At 36.2% G+C, this 18750-nt stretch overlaps 1 protein-coding gene across 2 annotated transcripts in view; it reads left to right on the top strand.

Moving 5' to 3' along the window:
• The window catches only part of GSK3B (glycogen synthase kinase 3 beta), a 197517-nt gene that overhangs the window by 164787 nt on the left and 13980 nt on the right, over window positions 1-18750 (top strand). Inside the window, exons 9-11 of one of the 2 annotated variants that reach the window (XM_029215532.1) lie at window positions 337-375; window positions 3143-3329; window positions 17815-17913. In XM_029215532.1, coding sequence (XP_029071365.1) covers window positions 337-375; window positions 3143-3329; window positions 17815-17913 — 325 coding nt within the window. The remainder of the gene's footprint in view (window positions 1-336; window positions 376-3142; window positions 3330-17814; window positions 17914-18750) is intronic. The other variant, XM_029215533.1, reaches the window with a different exon arrangement.

Here is an 18750-nt window from a genome sequence, read left to right as displayed (position 1 = left end):
ATTTCATTTTGATTTTAACTTTTTTTGGTTTTGTATTTTTTTAATAAACGCACTGGCATCGGAACATAATTAACTAAAATTAAAATGTTTCTTTACTGTGCCTCACCATTGCGCAATCAAATTTTTTTTGCATACACTGTGGTGAAATAATTTTTAAAACTTGGACTTGCTACTGTGGAGACTGATGTTTAAAGTTTATAACTGTATAAACATTTTCTATGTCCCCCCCCACACCATGGATTTCTTATAACATTGGATATATTTTTCCTTGCTGGACTATTCTCTTTTGGATTGACTTCCCCTGTTTGGATTATTTCACTGCATTCTCATCTTTAGGATTCGTCAGGAACAGGACATTTCACCTCAGGAGTTCGGGTATGTACTTAATTTTTTTTTCCCAAAATTTCAGGGCAGGTCTATAAAACTAGGGGGAAAACTTTTTTTGAAAGGCTAAATAGTTATTCATTCTTGAAATGTAATAGTAAAAACAAGGTAGGTAGCTGTGATTTCTGTTTTTACTCACTGTATGGTATAGGTTTTGCTTATAGTATATTTAGATTGTCAGTTTCCTGAGTGATTTATTGACATCTAAGCTGAAGTTTAGGAGTTGAGGGGTTTAAAAATTATTATTTTTACAAGAATAAATATTGACAAAGATCCACAGAACCAAAGATTCCGAGTGTTAGGCAATTTAAATGAGTAAGGAATGAAAAGCAGCAGAAACTAGAAGCCAAGGACTTCCATGGCAGTCCAGGGGTTAAGACTTTATTTCCACTGAAGTGGGGATGGGTTCGATCCCTGGTTGGGGAAGTTCGCATGCTGCGCATTGCGGCCAAAAAAAAAAAAAAAAAAAAGAAGCCAAATCTCAATAGTTACTGGTTTCCTTTTCTTTAGACACAGACATAATTCAGAAGAGCTATTTCTAGTTTGGCCTGTAATTTTTGAAAGTTGCATGCTACCACACCCAGTCTTATGGTCAGAAATCTGGACTTTGGGTACACTGGGTTTTGACCCCACATAATTTTCCGCTTAACCTTTATCCATAGATTACTGAACCAAGACTTTTCTCATCAAGAATCTCTCAAGGCGTTTAAATTAATAATGGATACATTTTTGAAAGGCGGGTTAAGTCTTAATTTTAGGCTCTTGGAATGAATTCTTTTCTTTATTGTTTTTAACTCTTTGATACTGTGAGTTAGGCAAGAATAAGCTAATATGTGTCTTAGTACCAACATGGATGGTCACTTGTAGCCAGTAAGAAACCAGAAAGATGTGGATGACTTTTTTTTTTTAATAATCAGAAATAAGCTTACAATACTGATTTATTAATAGCAATAACACAAATTTTTTTTTCATTTAAACTACACTCACTGTGTAGCTACCCTGCATTTGAATGTTAGAAGATATTTATTTCTGCTTTTGGTGGTGGTACTTTTAATTCTACTTATGTGTTACCATATTGGTGCAGAGACATTTTTATTAGACTAGCTAGCAAAATAAGTCCATATGCTGTCAAATGCAAATTGCCCTCAGGGCAATGTCAGTAGTGCTTAATATTTTTATGAAAAATTTTCTAAATATTTCCACTGATTATTTTCTTTCACACTTTGATTATGGTTCTGGCTGGGGAGCAAGAAAGGGGAAAATGACTAAGAACAGTGTAAGATCTAAACATTTCAAATAATACAGTAACTCCTTGACTGAGGCAAGTCAGATTACTCAAAAGAATAAAGATAAAGCAGTTTTTGACCTTAGAGAGAGGGTTTTCTAACAAGCCAAATAAATTAACTAAGGCCTTTAATATTCGGAAATAAATTTCTAATATCCTACCCAAGCCAATCTCTCAATTTCCATGGAAAATATCTTTATTAATAATAAACTTTGTGTAAAAGCAAAAGGAATAAGAAAAGATTTTCAGAGTAGAGTACTCTTATAAATAGTCTCTTATAACCTAAGGAGTCTGTAGTAGTAACCAGTTCTGCTTTCAGCCTAGGTGAATAGACAAATGTTACATGAGCCTTTCTCGTTAGGAAAACTTAAGCCTCCCAGGCTCCTCTGTGCCTTGTCACAATCTACATGTTCTTTCCTCACTTTTAGGTCTATTTCCCTCCATTTTTACACATCTCTTTCTCTTTATGTGTCTGTCCACCTCCACCACTGCCACTACTACACCTTCTATTTGATTCTGTGTTCTTCCTGTCAAGGGGTATATGTTTCATTTTTCTTTAGTTTCAAAGGCTTTCTGTTCGTTTATTTGTTTTTCCCCTTCTGCTTTTATTCTTTAACTGTCCATAATTTAGAACACAGTATATTTTTCATAGTTTCATGTATTTATTAGACATAGATGAGTAGAAAGCTTTCTATTCCTTTAAGCAAATTTATTTATTTGCATTTTGCTTCAGTATAGCTTTCAGTTTACTTTTTCTGTGAATTAATAGCTCTTAATGAAAAATACATTCCTCTATTCCTGATTAAAACCCTAGAATATTTATTCAAATGAGGGTAAACTGGCCGTGTTCACGACAACAGCTACCTGAGAAAACAGTTTTGGACATTTTGCGAAGTTCTGGATATTCAAGAATTTCTTCAAATAATAATAGTCTCTGCTTATTGAAGAATTAATACCAAATCATTAATATTTATAGACTAAGAGTAAAACAGCTTTTCTTTTTTAAAAGATATTAATTGCCAAAATTTGAACAGTGCTGTCCATTATCCATAATCGTTCTGCTAAAAAAATCACACAAAAGAGGCAACGTTTTGTCTATTGCCACAGCAGTCAAAACTTTAAAATTAATTTTGTATTCTCCTAGTTGCGCTTGCCTCCAGAACCCAGGCTTTCTTTTGTGCCTGTCACATTGTGTGTGCATGTTTGATTGTACTGCTTTATGATTAGCATATATAGATTTTTTTCCATTTCCCCTAGTTTTTTCTCTGAGCTTTTCTCATATAGTCTTTAATTAGCAGTTCACATCACTGTGGTAAATCATGTGCAGTTAACTCCTTTCATTCTAGAAGGTTCCTTTCACAAATGCAACCATGTTTTTGTACATGGTGGGAATTAACTCAGTACTCAGAGGATAATTTGCTAAGATTCTTACAAGGAAACATTAATTGTACCTTCTCTTTTTTTATACCGTAGGTCTTCCGACCTCGAACTCCACCAGAGGCGATTGCACTATGTAGCCGTCTGCTGGAATATACCCCAACTGCCCGATTGACACCACTGGAAGCTTGTGCACATTCATTTTTTGATGAATTACGGGACCCAAATGTCAAACTACCAAATGGGCGAGACACACCTGCACTCTTCAACTTCACCACTCAAGGTAACTCCTAACACTTAATTCTTTTTTTTTTGCAGTATGTGGGCCTCTCACTGCTGTGGCCTCTCCCGTTGTGGAGCACAGGCTCTGGACGCGCAGGCTCAGCGGCCATGGCTCACGGGCCCAGCCGCTCCACGGCATGTGGGATCTTCCCGGACCGGAGCACGAACCCGTGTCCCCTGCATCGGCAGGCGGACTCTCAACCACTGCGCCACCAGGGAAGCCCTAACACTTAATTCTTTTACCATTTCTGGGAAAATTACGCATGTGTGTGAAGTGACACTCTGTTAATTAAATCTGTGTAGGATAAAAGTAGGCATATTAAGTACTTACGCAGGTAGGAAGCATCCTATCTAACCACTTATTAGGCTATCACTTGTATGGTTTTGAACAAAATAATGGCAGGCAAAAAGTTTCAAATAGGCGTAGCTTCTCTAATTTTTAGCAGATCATGATAAATCTTGGTACTGGAGAAGTTATATAGAGATTTCACTGAGTGAGGTTTATCACTAGTAAGACTAATGTATAATTTAACCTTCAGCTTTGTATATGAAACTTAGAATATTAAAATTTCTTGCTTCCCAAGGATTTACATCAAGTTTTTTTAACCTGGGAATAAATTGGTGGCTGTATTTTTATAATTTTAGACATTATACAGATGGGGAAAACTAGAGTCCTATAAACCCCTTCTTGGAACTTAATATAACTTTATATATAAGGCATGTAGAAGAGAAATTGTCATCCCTTCTGGGCTTGGCATCATTGCTGCTGAGGAAACACTGATTGGAAAACTAAGTTTGTGCATTGGTGGTTTCTAAAAAGCCCAGGGATAGTAATTTCTTCACCATTTCTGTGTTCATTTTTCATTCATTCATCAACCACACTGCCTCTGATGATATGATTTTCTTCCTAAACTGAACATTAAATGTGTACAATTCCCTATAGATAAAACAAGGAGTAAATAGATTGCTTGTTTTCATTGATTAGTCAAGCTAAAAATATAGAAGGGGGATGGAGAGCTTTCTGTGATCAGGAAATAGATATATTTCCTTTATTATAAAGCCAATTTTCCCCCCATATTTAAACTTTTATAAAACTGATTGTGGAAAAATGTGCTGCTTAAACTTTAGATTTGGAACATCTAAGTTGCTAGTAAAATAGACCTGGATGATTCAGTTGACTGTAATCTTAAGCTGTCACTATTATGTAATGCTGGCAATGCTGACGTAGTCTACGTTCATCTAAGAAAAATGTTCAGGTATCCTGGGACTATTAATTTTGACTAGGGCTGATCAGAAATCACTTGGAATGTTGTTTTAAGTCCTGACTATGCCTCTCTAAGAAGAATGTTAATGAATGCCAGGTAGGGTATACAAAGGAGCAGAATTGGATATAGAGCCTGGAAAAGTGAAGACTTAAGGGACTCCTGAGAAAAATACCTCAAATAAAGACCTCAGCCCCTGGCATAAATAGAGACTAAATAAAATTATTGATGAATCAATAAAGAAGTTTTCAACTGGTAATAATGGAACAAGCTGTTTTCAGAATATTGATCTGTATATCAGGGAAAAGCTGGATGATGTCAAATATTGTAGATAAGATGATTCCGATTTGGCAGAAGTTTAGACTGGGAGACTCTTGGCCTCTTCCAGAACAGAAATTCATTGATTCCATGTCATACAAGTTTTAGACCTCTTGAGAAAATAAATTTTATTTTTAATTCTTACCGCTTTTGTTTTAATCGAGTAATACATGTAGATGGAAGAAAATGTTGAAAATGCAGAGGAGGTAGAGAAAATTAAAATCACAATCCCGAAGTAATTACTTTTAGCCTTCAAAATACACTTTTAGCATTTTATGGTGTAGCTCTTTTCAATCTTTTTTCTAATGCTAAAGCTGTTAATCCTTGAATATAAAGTGATCCTCTATTTTCCCATTTAGAAGATCCCAAAAGGGTTCTTTTTGTTAACTTGAATATATTGAAAATTATATATTATGTAAAGTTAATATTAGGTTAGGAATTTTTTTTACATCTCAAATTTCATAAAACAATTTTTTTCAAACTCTATGCATCTTTTACATCTGTGTCTTTGTTATCAGTAGAGCTACTTTTTGAACCATCTATATAGTTTTTTAGGTTACATCACCTTAAGTTTTTAATATGAAGCACTTTTTGAATCTATCTGAGACGGCCATTGGAAATTCTACATGTATCCATTTACATAGCACGATACATTTTTTTCCTTTTTGTACTGTAGGTATATGTTTATTGTCTGCATAATATAATTATTTAGTGGATTGCTTTTTAAAGTGGTATCTAAAAGGCTTTTGTATACAATGACATCCAGTGGAACTATGGAGTCTTGACATCAGAAACTACTAAGTCAGTGCTAAATTTCTTTACCTCTTTTTTTACCATTTCTGTCAGGTAACTTTAAAGTTTCCCAAATTTTGAAGGGAAACTTGATTGAGTTTTTTCCCATGCTAAGTATCTTCTCCAGCAAGTACTTTGTTTCTCAGAATACACAAATCAAGACAGCCCCTTGTCAAGTGAACAACTTGGTAGAAACTCAAATGCATACAAGGTGATATTTATGATGAATACATTTTGGAGAATAATTCTCCTTAAATTGAGACATATTTTGATACATACTCTTCAATGTGTGTGTGCACCTGTATGTGTTGATTGAAAATGAGATGCTGCTTAAACCTTTCTTTGATCAGATTTTAAAATCCAGGATTCAGTTTCACTGTTCCCATGCACCATTTTTGAAGTAATTACATTTAACTCTTTAGTCACTGGCTAATAATTTTCTATTATTACTAAAGAAAATAAAATTTAAAACAACTAAGTTTGTTATTTTATGAATTTCTAAGCTTTTTAAAAAACTGAGATAAAATTCACATAGCATGAGATGAACCATTTTAAAGTAAACAATCCAGTGGTGTTTAATACATTCACAGTGTTGTGCAGCTATCACCTCTGTCAAATTCCAAAACATTTTCATTGCTCCTGAAGGAAACTCCATACCCTTTAAGCACTCAGTCTCCATTAATCCCTCCTTCAGCCCTTGGTAGCCACCAATCTGCTTTCTGTCTCTATAGATTTCCCTATTCTGGTTATTTCATATGATGGAATCACATAATGTGGGATTCTTTCACTTAGCATGTTTTCAGAGCTCATCCATGTTGTAGCATGTATCAGTATTTCATTCCTTTTCATGGCAGAATAATATTTCATTATATCATGTCTTAATCAGTTCAGGCAACTATAACAAAATACCATAGACTAGGTGGATTAAGCAGCAAACATTTATTTATTTTTTTTAAACATCTTTATTGGAGTATAATTGCCTTACAATGGTGTGTTAGTTTCTGCTGTATAACAAAGTGAATCAGTTATACATATACATATATCCCCATATCTCCTCCCTCTTGCGTCTTCCTCCCACCCTCCCTATCTCACCCCTCTAGGTGGTGACAGAGCACCAAGCTGATCTCCCTGTGCTATCTGGCTGCTTCCCACTAGCTATCTATTTTACATTTGGTAGTATATATAAGTCCATGCCACTCTCTCACTTCGTCCCAGCTTACCCGTCCCCCTCCCCGTGTCCTCAAGTCCATTCTCTATGTCTACATCTTTATTCCTGTCCTGCCCCTAGGCTCTTCAGAACCTTTTTTTTTAGATTCCATATATATGTGTTAGCATACGGTGTTTGTTTTTCTCTTTCATTTCTTTTTATGGCTGAGTAATATTCCATTGTATATATGTGCCACATCTTCTTTATCCATTCATCTGTCGATGGACACTTAGGTTTAAGCAGCAAACATTTATCTCTCACGGTTCTGGAGGTTGGGAACATCAAGATCAAGATGCCGGCAAATTCAGTGTTCGGCAGGGGCCCACCTCCTGGTTTGCAGATGGCTACTTTTTGCTCATATGGTGAAGAGAGATCACCTCTCTTGTGTCGCTTCTTATAAGACCACTAATCCCATTCATGAGGGTTCTACCCTCATGACCAAATTTCCTCCCAAAGGCTCCACTTCCAGATACCATCACATTGTGGATTAGGGCTTCAGCATATGAAGTTTAAGGGGACACAAACCTTCAGTCCATAGCATAGGGATATACCACATTTTGTTTATCCATTCATGTACTGATGGACATTTGGTTTGTTTCTACCTTCTGGCTATTGTGAATAGTGCTGCTCTGACCATTGTGTACAAGTATGAATTTGTTTGAATACTTGTTTTCAGTTTTTTTTGAGTCATATGGTAATTCTATGTTTAATTTCTTGAGGAACTACCAAACCATTTTGCACAATGGCTTGCACCTTTTACATTCCTACCAGGAATGTTACAAGCGTCCCCATTTCTTCACATCCTCACAAATACTTGTCTTCCTTTTTTTTTTAATAGCCGTCTCAGTGGGTGTGAAGTGGAATCTCATTTGATCCTAAGGCTTACTGCAGTATAATGATTTAGAACCTGGTAAATGCTATTTACCTGTTCTCTAGTAAATTGTGTTCATAAGGCAGATTAACATGAAAATAAATTGGCTTAGATTTTAGAATATGGTCTCTAAAATATTGGAAGGACTTTTGTGAGTGGGCAGTTTTCATATTGTCAAATAATAGAATCAACTAAAGTAAAGAAAAGGCTCATTTTAAAGAGTAAATAATTTAATTCAGACTTTGTTCACACATACCTAATTGTTATAAGTTTTAAAAAAGGAATGAAGAATGTTTTATTTTGATATTTCAACTTTTTATATTTGCCCAGGGTATCAAACATAAATATGACTCTGTGTATGTCTGAATGTGCATATGACTTTGAGGAGTTGAAGAATATGTGTGTACATGGATGTGGTATATGTAGACATGGCATGCAATCTCTGTGGCTGTCAGACTCTTTATGTGATTCTGTGGATATCAGTGCAAAGGATGTGCATGAATCTTTGTACCTCTTCAAATGGACCCTGTGAATATATCCTTGAAATGGTTTTTCATAAAACTCAATGTATTAAGTTGAACATGACATCATTTTGTAATATGACCCTTCTTTATTAAAGTTGTTAAATGCTGCCCTGTCTTAGCAGCCATTCTGAAACTAGGCTATGATCACTTAGTAGTACTTTCTCCCTATCCTTCTAGATCACTATTATACTTGAACAGTGTTTCCATATAAGGACACAGCTGTCCAGGAAAGAGGTGCTACTTGATGTCAATAATTTGTGTTATTTCTGTTTGATCCTCCCTGTTCTGATTTTGGAGCAGTTTTTGCAAATAGTCATCTTATTTACTAAGGCAAAGATGTAACTGTTGTGCAGATGCAACTTTAAAGCACATACTAATTAATAGCAGTTAATGGATGATCAGAATAAAACTGGCTAATTCAAGAGAATGAAGAAGGAGAACTAACTTTCCAGTTGGTTGTATAGCTAGAGAGAGTGCAGAGATAGGAAACATGGGGGCAGAGGTAGGGGGGGATGGAGGGTGTCATTAGTGAGGTTCTGCTGTACCCTCCTACATCCTCACAGCAAATTTTCAGTGAAGTCTATACTATTTTCCCCAGATAAACTAAAGGTAATCCCTGATCTACATATAGTAGGTGCTCAATGACTGTTTGAGTGATTGATACCTGCCACTTTAAATACACACAGTATTTATTAATTCATGCAACCTGTACTTATTGGGCATTTCTAATGTTCCCTCTAGTTGTTGGTACTGTTGTTTTAATTAGTAAAGTAAACCTACCATATGAACAGAACTATGAAGATTAGACACTTGAGTAGAATATAGTAAAGCTTATAGCTAACTACAATTTGATGTTTGTTACTGTGCCATGAGTAAATAGCCATAAATGTTAGTTAATATTACTTTCATATAATCAAAACAAGTGTTTCTGTGATCAGCTAGAGGGAGAAGAGAGGTGAACAGATATGGGACAGAAAACTTTGAGATCCTTCTGACCTTCTGGATCCATAACTATTACACCTCTCTTTTTTTCTGGCACTGGGGTTTCTGTGTTCTAGGATCCCCTGACTGACAGTATTACCTGCCTCCAGACATTGGAAACCATGACAGACCTTTAGCATACCATACCCTTCTTTCCCTTTCCCTCAGTTATTGGATCTCAAAGGTTGGACATAACTTAATCAGACCTTAGGAATCAAATAGAATCAGGAAATCCCAACAGAGATCGATATTCTCTTTGTTTACCAATTCCTTACCTGTTCTAAGGCTGGAATATACTGGAAATAGGTAGTTTTGTATGTTTAAAGATGAGTCTCCAGTTAATTCCACCACACACATTCTCCAGTTCCAATTTTCTAGCCTGATTTTATGAGATTTTACCAAGTAAAATTATTTTAGTAAACGTCCCCCTGAGGGCATCGAATAGGATGGGGGTTGGGCAGGTGTAAGTAAAGATTATCAACTATTTACATTAGTGTGACTTAGTTTGAAGAGTCTACTGCTCTACCACTTAGCTGGGTTATCTGAGGGAATGATAGTTTTGTGGGGGAACAAGGAGGAAGAGTGGCTTATTGGTTAGGCCAGAAGAAGGGGGGACTGCTTAAATGAGAGTTAAAACAGGATATTTGGAGCATTCAGAAAACAGCATGCAAACTCAGGCAGACTATGGATGTCTTGGGATACAGGGAAAAGAGTATCTGGACATGAGGAAAACAGTGATGAGACAGCAAAGGGGTTCCTGAAATCAAGTGGAAAAAAAGACAGTAAAAGGAAGAGTAAGAGAAAACCGAAGGGAATGGGGGAAGGATCAGAGAAATATTTTTTTAATGCATTTAGGACTGTGTTAAAGAAAAGGAAGTGATGAAAACAGGGTCTGAGGACAAGTTGGGGGTGGGCAACAAAAGCAAGTGTTACAGAAGGCCAGCTTACCAAAGGGTTATACTTCTTCATCTGAAAGCGGTAGACTACTTATTTATAAAATCTGTTGTAACTCATTATTTTTGATAATTAGGAGGCTCCATATCTTTATAGCAATGATTTTTAAACCAGTTTTTTTGTTATGAAATAGTGATACGCATAAATATGGTCAGCCCACCTGCTTACCTAGCTTTCTATATCCTGGGTATTTTCTTCTAGCCTGTCTTACCCTCAGCCACATCTAAAGTGGACATAGTATATCACAACATTGTTAATCGGCTATACTCCAATATAAAATAAAAAGTTAAAAAAAAGTGGACATAGTATTTCAACCACCTTAATTAAGGTAATGAAGTATCTTGTAATATTCTAACCTTGACTAGGGTCTTTTTGGTTTTAGATTTATTATCATTTACAATAGCAAGAATAAATTTACATAAGATAGGAAATCTTGATTTATATGTAGGATATGAATCAAATCCTAAATAGGAACTCATAAACTGCTCTCATTTGCAGTGCCCCTCTTTTTTTTTTTTTTTTAACTAAAACAGGCTATCCCTGTTTTTCTACTGTGTTCTTCTGGGTGAAAAATGGCTATAAAAGATCTTGATAAATGGACTTGATGAAATTTGGGTATAAATAAAAGGATTATTCTAGTAAATAAATGAGAGATGGAGCTGTTTATACTTATCAAAGGAATTGGTGTCAGAATTATTCTTTAATATTTTATGAATAATTTAGAAGAGTAAAATATCGAGGTAAGGTGTACTCTTCTAGGTATTGAAAGCTAAACCAAGGAAATACACTGCAAGGGAGAGCTTAGGAAATTCGTGAATGCCAGTAAGAGGGGGCAGGTTAGTTTTAATTCAGGCAACTAGAGTACTACTGGCATACAGTATTGGCTGTATTCAGAATTTTAGGATCTAAATTATCAATTATTTATGAGGATTATTTTCCTTTCCCTGAGATTTGAGTGTCTCTGCTGCCTCAACTGTACTATTGGAGAGAATGTGGAATGTTATAGGAACAAACAATGAAAAACTAATGTCTGGACTTAAAGTTCTGTGTGTAGTTTGGACAGATACACTTCCAGGAAGACCAGAATACTGGTGGTATGTGATGTATAACCAAGGCAATAAAGATATGCAGTATTGCATATGGAGTAAGTCAGACCTAAAGTCTCCTTCCCAGTCTCTCTCTAACTAGGTGCAGATCTTGGCCAAGACACTATCTCTGAGTTTACTAATTTAAAAAGATGAGGTAGTTGGATTAAAGGATATTCAAAGACACATACAGCTGAGTAATATTACATTGTATATATGTGCCACATCTTCTTTATCCGTTCATCCGATGATGGACACTTAGGTTGCTTCCATCTCCTGGCTATTGTAAATAGAGCTGCAATGAACATTTTGGTACATGATTCTTTTTGAATTATGGTTTTTTCAGGGTATATGCCCAGTAGTGGGATTACTGGGTCGTATGGTAGTTCTATATATACAATGGAATATTACTCAGCCATAAAAAGAAACGAAATTGAGTTATTTGTAGTGAGGTGGATGGACCTAGAGTCTGTCATATGGAGTGAAGTAAGTCAGAAAGAAAAAAACAAATACCGTATGCTAACACATATATATGGAATCTAAGAAAAAAACAAAGGTCATGAAGAACCTAGGGGTAAGACGGGAATAAAGACACAGACCTACTAGAGAATGGACTTGAGGATATGGGGAGGGGGAAGGGTAAGCTGTGACAAAGTGAGAGAGTGGCATGGACATATATACACTACCAAACGTAAAATAGATAGCTAGTGGGAAGCAGCCGCATAGCACAGGGAGATCAGCTTGGTGGTTTGTGACCACCTAGAGGGGTGGGATAGGGAGAGTGGGAGGGAGGGAGACGCAAGAGGGAAGAGATATGGGAACATATGTATATGTATAACTGATTCACTTTGTTATAAAGCAGAAACTAACACACCATTGTAAAGCAATTATACTCCAATAAAGATGTTTAAAAAAAAAAGATTCTTTTCAAAACTCTGTCAGAAAGAATAAAATAAGAAAGAACGTGTGTTTTAAAAAAAAAAGACACATGCAGCTCCAAAATTCTGATTGTAAAAAATGAGTTGACTCCAGAAAAAGAAAAAATGAGAAATAAAGCTAAAAACATAGAGCATGAAAAAATGAGAAATAAAGCTAAAAACATAGAGCATACATATCTTACATAAGATATGTAAAATCATGGTGTAAATGGACACAAAAAAAACACAAACTGGTTCCTGCAGAATTCAACATAAATGCTATACATTTCATCAAGAATGGAGTTCTAAGATTTTCAGGTTACTAAAGCTTATTCTTTTTAATCACCAGGACTTTAAAAATACTAACATGTTGCTAGATAACTTGTAAATGTATCATTACTATAAATGTAGTACACAAAATGCATTATGTAGTACACAATGCATTACTATAAATGTAGTACACACCTTTTTGGGTGACTAGTATAAATTGTGATGCTCCCTCTTGGGCAGTTCCAAGGCAAAGTAGTCATGGGTTTCTACAGGTATCATGTAGTTTGCGCATGAAACGTTGCTAATATTACCAAGCAGCAGGAGCAAGCCTTGTAATTTGTTTACTATTTGTCTGATCTTCTGATTAGTATTTGTTTACTTTTCTGAATGAGTATGGAGTATGTAGTCAACGTTAGGAACTTGGTCAGAGATTTCCTGGGCACTTTGAAATTGATAGGAGAGAAACAGTTGTAATGGGGTTACTTGTTCATCTAAAAAATATACATCCAAACAAGCAGCATTAGAATTCAGTGTGTAAGATCAAGGTTCACCATCCTAACATTTGAATTACTCCTCAAAAAAAAAGTACCATGCCATTGTTAAGTCATTTTCTGTGAATAGGAAAAAAAAAATAGCAGTTTTAACTATATAGACAACCACGGGCAATTTTCATTTATTCTTTTTTTTTGCGGTACGCGGGCCTCTCACTGTTGTGGCCTCTCCCGTCGTGGAGCACAGGCCCAACGGCCATGGCTCACGGGCCCAGCCGTTCCACGGCATGTGGGATCTTCCCGGACCGGGGCACGAACCCATGTCCCCTGCATCGGCAGGCGGATTCTCAACCACTGCGCCACCAGGGAAGCCCCAATTTTCATTTATTCTTAAGAGACCTGATACACACATGAAAACCTCAAACTACTTATAGAAGATAAAGAAAGTTTGCCTCTTGTAGTGACTCCTTTCTGGGGGTCTGCATGTTGAGCCCTTTCAAAGATAACAAAGAAAGAAGATTTCCTTCTAACTTATGACTGTAAGAGGTCTAGTTAATAAAGGGTTGATCTCTTCCTTCTGGTTTGTACATTGATTACTATTCTCAAACTTATCCTCAGCTTTCACACAACACAGTTTGAACAAACGTATATACCTCTTCCCACCCTTACTCCTATCCCCCACCCCTGCAAATTAAAAAAAACAAAAACCCGCCCTTTCTTATTAATAAATTTGGAAATCTTATATTTGGAAGAAGAGAAACTTTAAGGGAAACTTCAGGTTTCTCCAAAACAACTAGATTTAGGTTCTGTTCTTGTTTTTAACATTTAAAAAGATTGCTTAACTTACAGTGGTCTTTTCATGGGAATTTTTCTTCTATAGTTTTTAGTGTCAACAGTGCAGCAAAATTTATTTAAATGAGTTTGGTTAACCTTTTGGTTGGTTGATACCTTTCTTGGTTGGCTTATTGATAGCTATTTTTAAATTCATTTGCTTTTGTTCGAATTGTGCATTATGTTTTGATGGTGGACCACATAATGATTGATACACCATCAAAACATTCATAATGTTTCCTCATAAACTACTATGTGATTTTTTTTTAATGAGTAGTTTTATGGCATCTTCAATTGGTTGTAGAAATCCTTGTCATGCATGAAGTTTTCTAAAACATTCTGGAACCTGTTGCCATTTTGTTTGAACCATGTCTCTGGAGTAATGCGGTCTCTTATTCTTCCCACCTCTTTTCCATAGCTAGACCCACTTTTATATTATGGGCTTCCTTGTTTCCTTAATAATCTCCCCTGCTCTCAAGCCTCACACATACATTTAGTGAATAAATATTAACTTTTCATTTTCAATCTCTTCTACACTCCATCATATTCTCTGCCTTTAAGAATACATATACTGGGAGTTGCCTGGTGGCACAGTGGTTAAGAATCCACCTGCCAATGAAGGGGACACAGGTTCGAGCCCTGGTCCAGGAAGATCCCACATGCTACGGAGCAGCCAAGCCCATGTGCCACAACTACTGAGGCTGCGCTCTAGAGCCTGTATGCGACAACTGCTGAAGCCCAAGTGCCTAGAGCCCGTGCTCCGCAACAAGAGAAGCCACCGCAATGAGAAGCCCACGCACTGCAACGAAGAGTTGCCCCGCTCACTGCAACTAAAGAAAGCCCACGCGCAGCAATGAAGACCTAACACAGCCAATCAATCAGTCCATAAAATTTAAAGAAAAAAAGAATACATATACTTACCCTGATTCTAAAAATGTCTGTTGCTTTGCTCTTTCTGTCCTCCAAAATGCCATCCTTTTTTTTGCTTTCTTTCAGTGCATTTTGTATGCATACTCATTGCCTCCGTTTCCTTACTATTCAGTGCCATGGGTAGACAGGGAGATTGGGAGTAGGTTGTAATTGTTGCATGCAAAAAAACAAAAAACAAAAATTGCAAGCATTTTGGACTACTTGTGACAGCCCACAGAAGTGCCCATAGTCTCTCCTCACAAAAGGGACAGACTTGTAGTGTAGAAAACAGTGCTGTAATACATGGAGGCTTCCTCATTCACACAAGCAAAAGCTGTGACAGTTAGCAAGCTCTCTGAAGTGGAGAAGAGCTAATGGATGGAAAGCAATGGACCTGAAGGAATACATATAATTAAGGAAGAGGAAAAGGACAATGGTGTATAGAAGTTGGAGAGATAATAGAGCTATATGTGGCTGTCCAGTTTAGAATTTCTTAAGTTTTTGGGTGTGTGACTCAACTTTCACAAAAGTTCTCCCCGCCCCCAAAGGCTATCCACTGTTCACTCTAGGTTAAGAACTTAGTCTTTTAAGTTGTTTCATGAACCTTACTTACCTCTCCCCTGTGTCTTTAGATGTGGCAAAGCCTCCAGTATCCCATAGCTTCCTTTTTTTTGGTTATCGTCGTCTTTCCTTGCTGTTCCCTTTCACTTTCATTAGTTACCCCTCTGCCACCTAGTGAAAAAGAGGATTGTTTTTCTCAAACCCTGCAACTGTGTGTGTGTGTGTGTGTGTGTGTGTGTGTGTGTGTATGCATACATACACCTTAACCAGAATAAGACGCAAAACCACCATTGCCCTCAATTGGACATGCAGGTACCACAAGGATAGGTGATCTGGTAAAAGAGATTGAGTGCATGGGAGAAAATGGACAGCATGTGACCACAGACCACTGATACTCAGTTTATTTTAAAGATTATCTCAATTGTAGCTCTGTCAGAATGTCTTATATTAAAATCTTTGGTCATCTTTTCCTTTTTTGGGTTTTCTTTTAGATGTTGGGCTCATAGTCATAGAGATCTTTTAATTTAAAAGTGTCCCAGTCTCGAATCGATTGAATGCCTTTCTTGCCAGCTTATTTGTGTAATTGTCCTTCCATTTCCTATTTCTGTTGAACAGACAAAGACAACCATCTTTTTATCTGTCTATCCTGGGACCTAACACAATCTTTCATGCTCAGTTTTGTTAGTTGGATGAGGGTGTGGGTGGGTAGATGGATGGGTGGATTTTAAAGAAGCTTTTCTATTTTAGGAGATTTTAATCTTAATTGGGATGGTAAGTCTGACTTTCTTTTGGATTACTGAAGAGTAACTACCACATCTTACATTAATTTTTATTCTTAGAACCATAAACTCATCAGCCATGGCAATTATCAGTGATTCTCTTGTTTTTCTAGGTGTAAGGTTGTGCGTTGAAATTGGACTGATTTGAAGTAAAACTACATTGGCTCTTTCTGCACCTCAGTGAGAACTGAAACAGCTACTAAAGCTGATTATGAGAAAACAGCATCTCTTCAAACCTGATCATTAGGGCAGTGATTTTCCAACTCAGGGAAGGTTATTATTTGATGAGCTGACCTAATAAGTCTTCTCATTTAAGGGGAAAAGATAATGAATAGTCTTCTCTCAGTTTTGAGCTTTTCCTCCCATTCATTTTTCATATATCTTGACGTCAGCATATTGCTTCTTTTTACCAGAACCTGGTTATCATTTAGAATCTGATTTAGTACAAAATTTAGCTACTAAGGCACCGAGTTGAATAAATCAGTATTGCCAGGGGCTTTGTAAAGTACTGCGTTAAAACGATATTTCTCTTACTAGGGGCTGGCGGGAGGGATGAATGGCGAGTAGTTGCTTAAAGGTTTCCCTTTGGGGTGATGAAAATATTTTGAAACTAGGTAGAGGTGATGGTTGTACAACATTGTGAATGTACTAACTTCCACGAATTATACACTTTAAAATGATTAATTTTATATTATGTGAATTTTACTTTAATTTAAAGAAAATACTATTTCCTAACTTTTTTTAGTCCGTGCCGTAACTGTGAATTGCTTGTAGCTCAGAGGATAACATCTTTCTTTAGCTAGTATGGTCATATAATTATTCCTTCAAATTATTGGAATAAGAATTATTAATAGCGACACTTATTAGAGTGGAAATAAGCACTCACTAGTTAAATGCCAGAACTACAAGAATAAACCAGGGTTATCCCAGGCAGACTAGAAGAAGTCGTATTATCGGAAGTTAACACCAGATACTTTTATGTACAAGCTCACCACCATGTCTCGGTAGTTGTTTACATTATTAAGTCCAATATCATCTTTTTCTCAAGATTCATATACAGAACTTAATTCTTTAAAGAAAGCCAGTTTGTATACAGTTGACAGAGAGAAACTTTCCACGTGCAGATAAAAGCGTATTTCAAACTTTTAAAAAGTAATAATCTTACTAAGTTAAAAAGCAAAGTAGAATGCAGTAAAGACATTTTTAATAAAAGCAATGAGAATTTAAACAGATGTTCCTTAAATCCCGTTTCCACTACTGTTTGGATAAATCTTACCTGCTATCGAGTAACTTGGTCTGTGCATGCCGAAGTACAAACTGCAATTATATTCTCTTTTCCGTGACACTGTCACCCTCAATCCCTGCAGTCAAATACTGTCAGAGCACCAAGGGAAAACCTAGTATATTTAAGTTAATAAAAGATGGAAATATATCTTATTATTATGCTTACCCTCAAACTTTTGACCAGTACCTTTCCCCGGCCTATCTTTAGTTCTCAGAGATACCCTAATTTTAGCAGATAGTGCCTTTGTTATGTATCACACCATTTCTGTGGACTTTCTCTATATGTTAATTACTAGCTTATGATTTAGTTTCAGATGTAGGTTTATCGTGTCTTTTTTTTCTGTTAAACCAATGTTTTAATGCTGTATCTTCTGTTAGTGTTACCAATAAAATAGTTTCACATAAAATTTAAGAGTGGATTCTAACACATGCGTCTTACCTTTTCTCTAGAACTGTCAAGTAATCCACCTCTAGCTACCATCCTTATTCCTCCTCATGCTCGGATTCAAGCAGCTGCTTCAACCCCTTCAAATACCACAGCAGCCTCAGGTGAGAATACATAAGTCTCTTCTATAAAAACGTATTTTGTTTTTGTCTTCATTTTATCTCATTTGGTGAATGTGAACATTTAGTGCCTTCCAAGTATCAAAAACATAGCATAGCCAAATGATTAAATGGGAATAAAATGTTGCTTTAATTTCCAAAAAGCATAAAAGGACCCCATAAATGCTTTATATATGAGGTATAAATATCTTATAATAATGTTAAGTGATGTCACCATAATTGTTATTTTAAAAGTCATGCTTTCTGTATAATTTCTTGATTAATATGTCAAGTGAGATGCTTATAGCAGAAAGCAGTCTGTACAAATGTAATATTATTGAAGATAATTCACTTTAATTCCATCACCCTGAATATAAATTATATTAATATACTAGAGAGGCAAATTTTCAAGAAGTATGAATATAGATTGGTGTAATTTAATCATTTGAAAGGGCTAAAACTGCAATGCCAATACATTTAGCTAAGACTTAGATCAGAATATGACTAAATCTTGTCTATCCAAAAAGAAAAGAATGCCCACATGGCCTCCCAGCTTAGAGCTCAGCTACACTGCTGGTCCCATAGCTAGCTAATGTTGGGACCTGATTTAGTGAGAATTACTGTCATTTTACAGATATTCTGAAAATACCCAACCTTGAGTGAATTGAAGGTCCTCGGAAGGTCAGCTAAAATGAAGTTAGAAATATAGTAGGTAGTACAGTTGGGCTCACAAAAAATTTGGTATCTTCCCCTCAACACCCCACTACCACCACCACCACCAAAAACGCAGATGTCAGGAGCTGACTCCATTTTTATTTAATCATCTGTTTCATTGAATTGAGT

The sequence above is a fragment of the Monodon monoceros genome, unplaced genomic scaffold (genome assembly GCF_005190385.1).
Source record: "Monodon monoceros isolate NGI ecotype Baffin Bay Population unplaced genomic scaffold, NGI_Narwhal_1 Super_Scaffold_11, whole genome shotgun sequence".
In the NCBI taxonomy this organism is placed as follows: domain Eukaryota; kingdom Metazoa; phylum Chordata; class Mammalia; order Artiodactyla; family Monodontidae; genus Monodon; species Monodon monoceros.
Note: the sequence above shows the minus strand (reverse complement) of the source record. Positions and strands in the feature narration are given on the sequence as shown.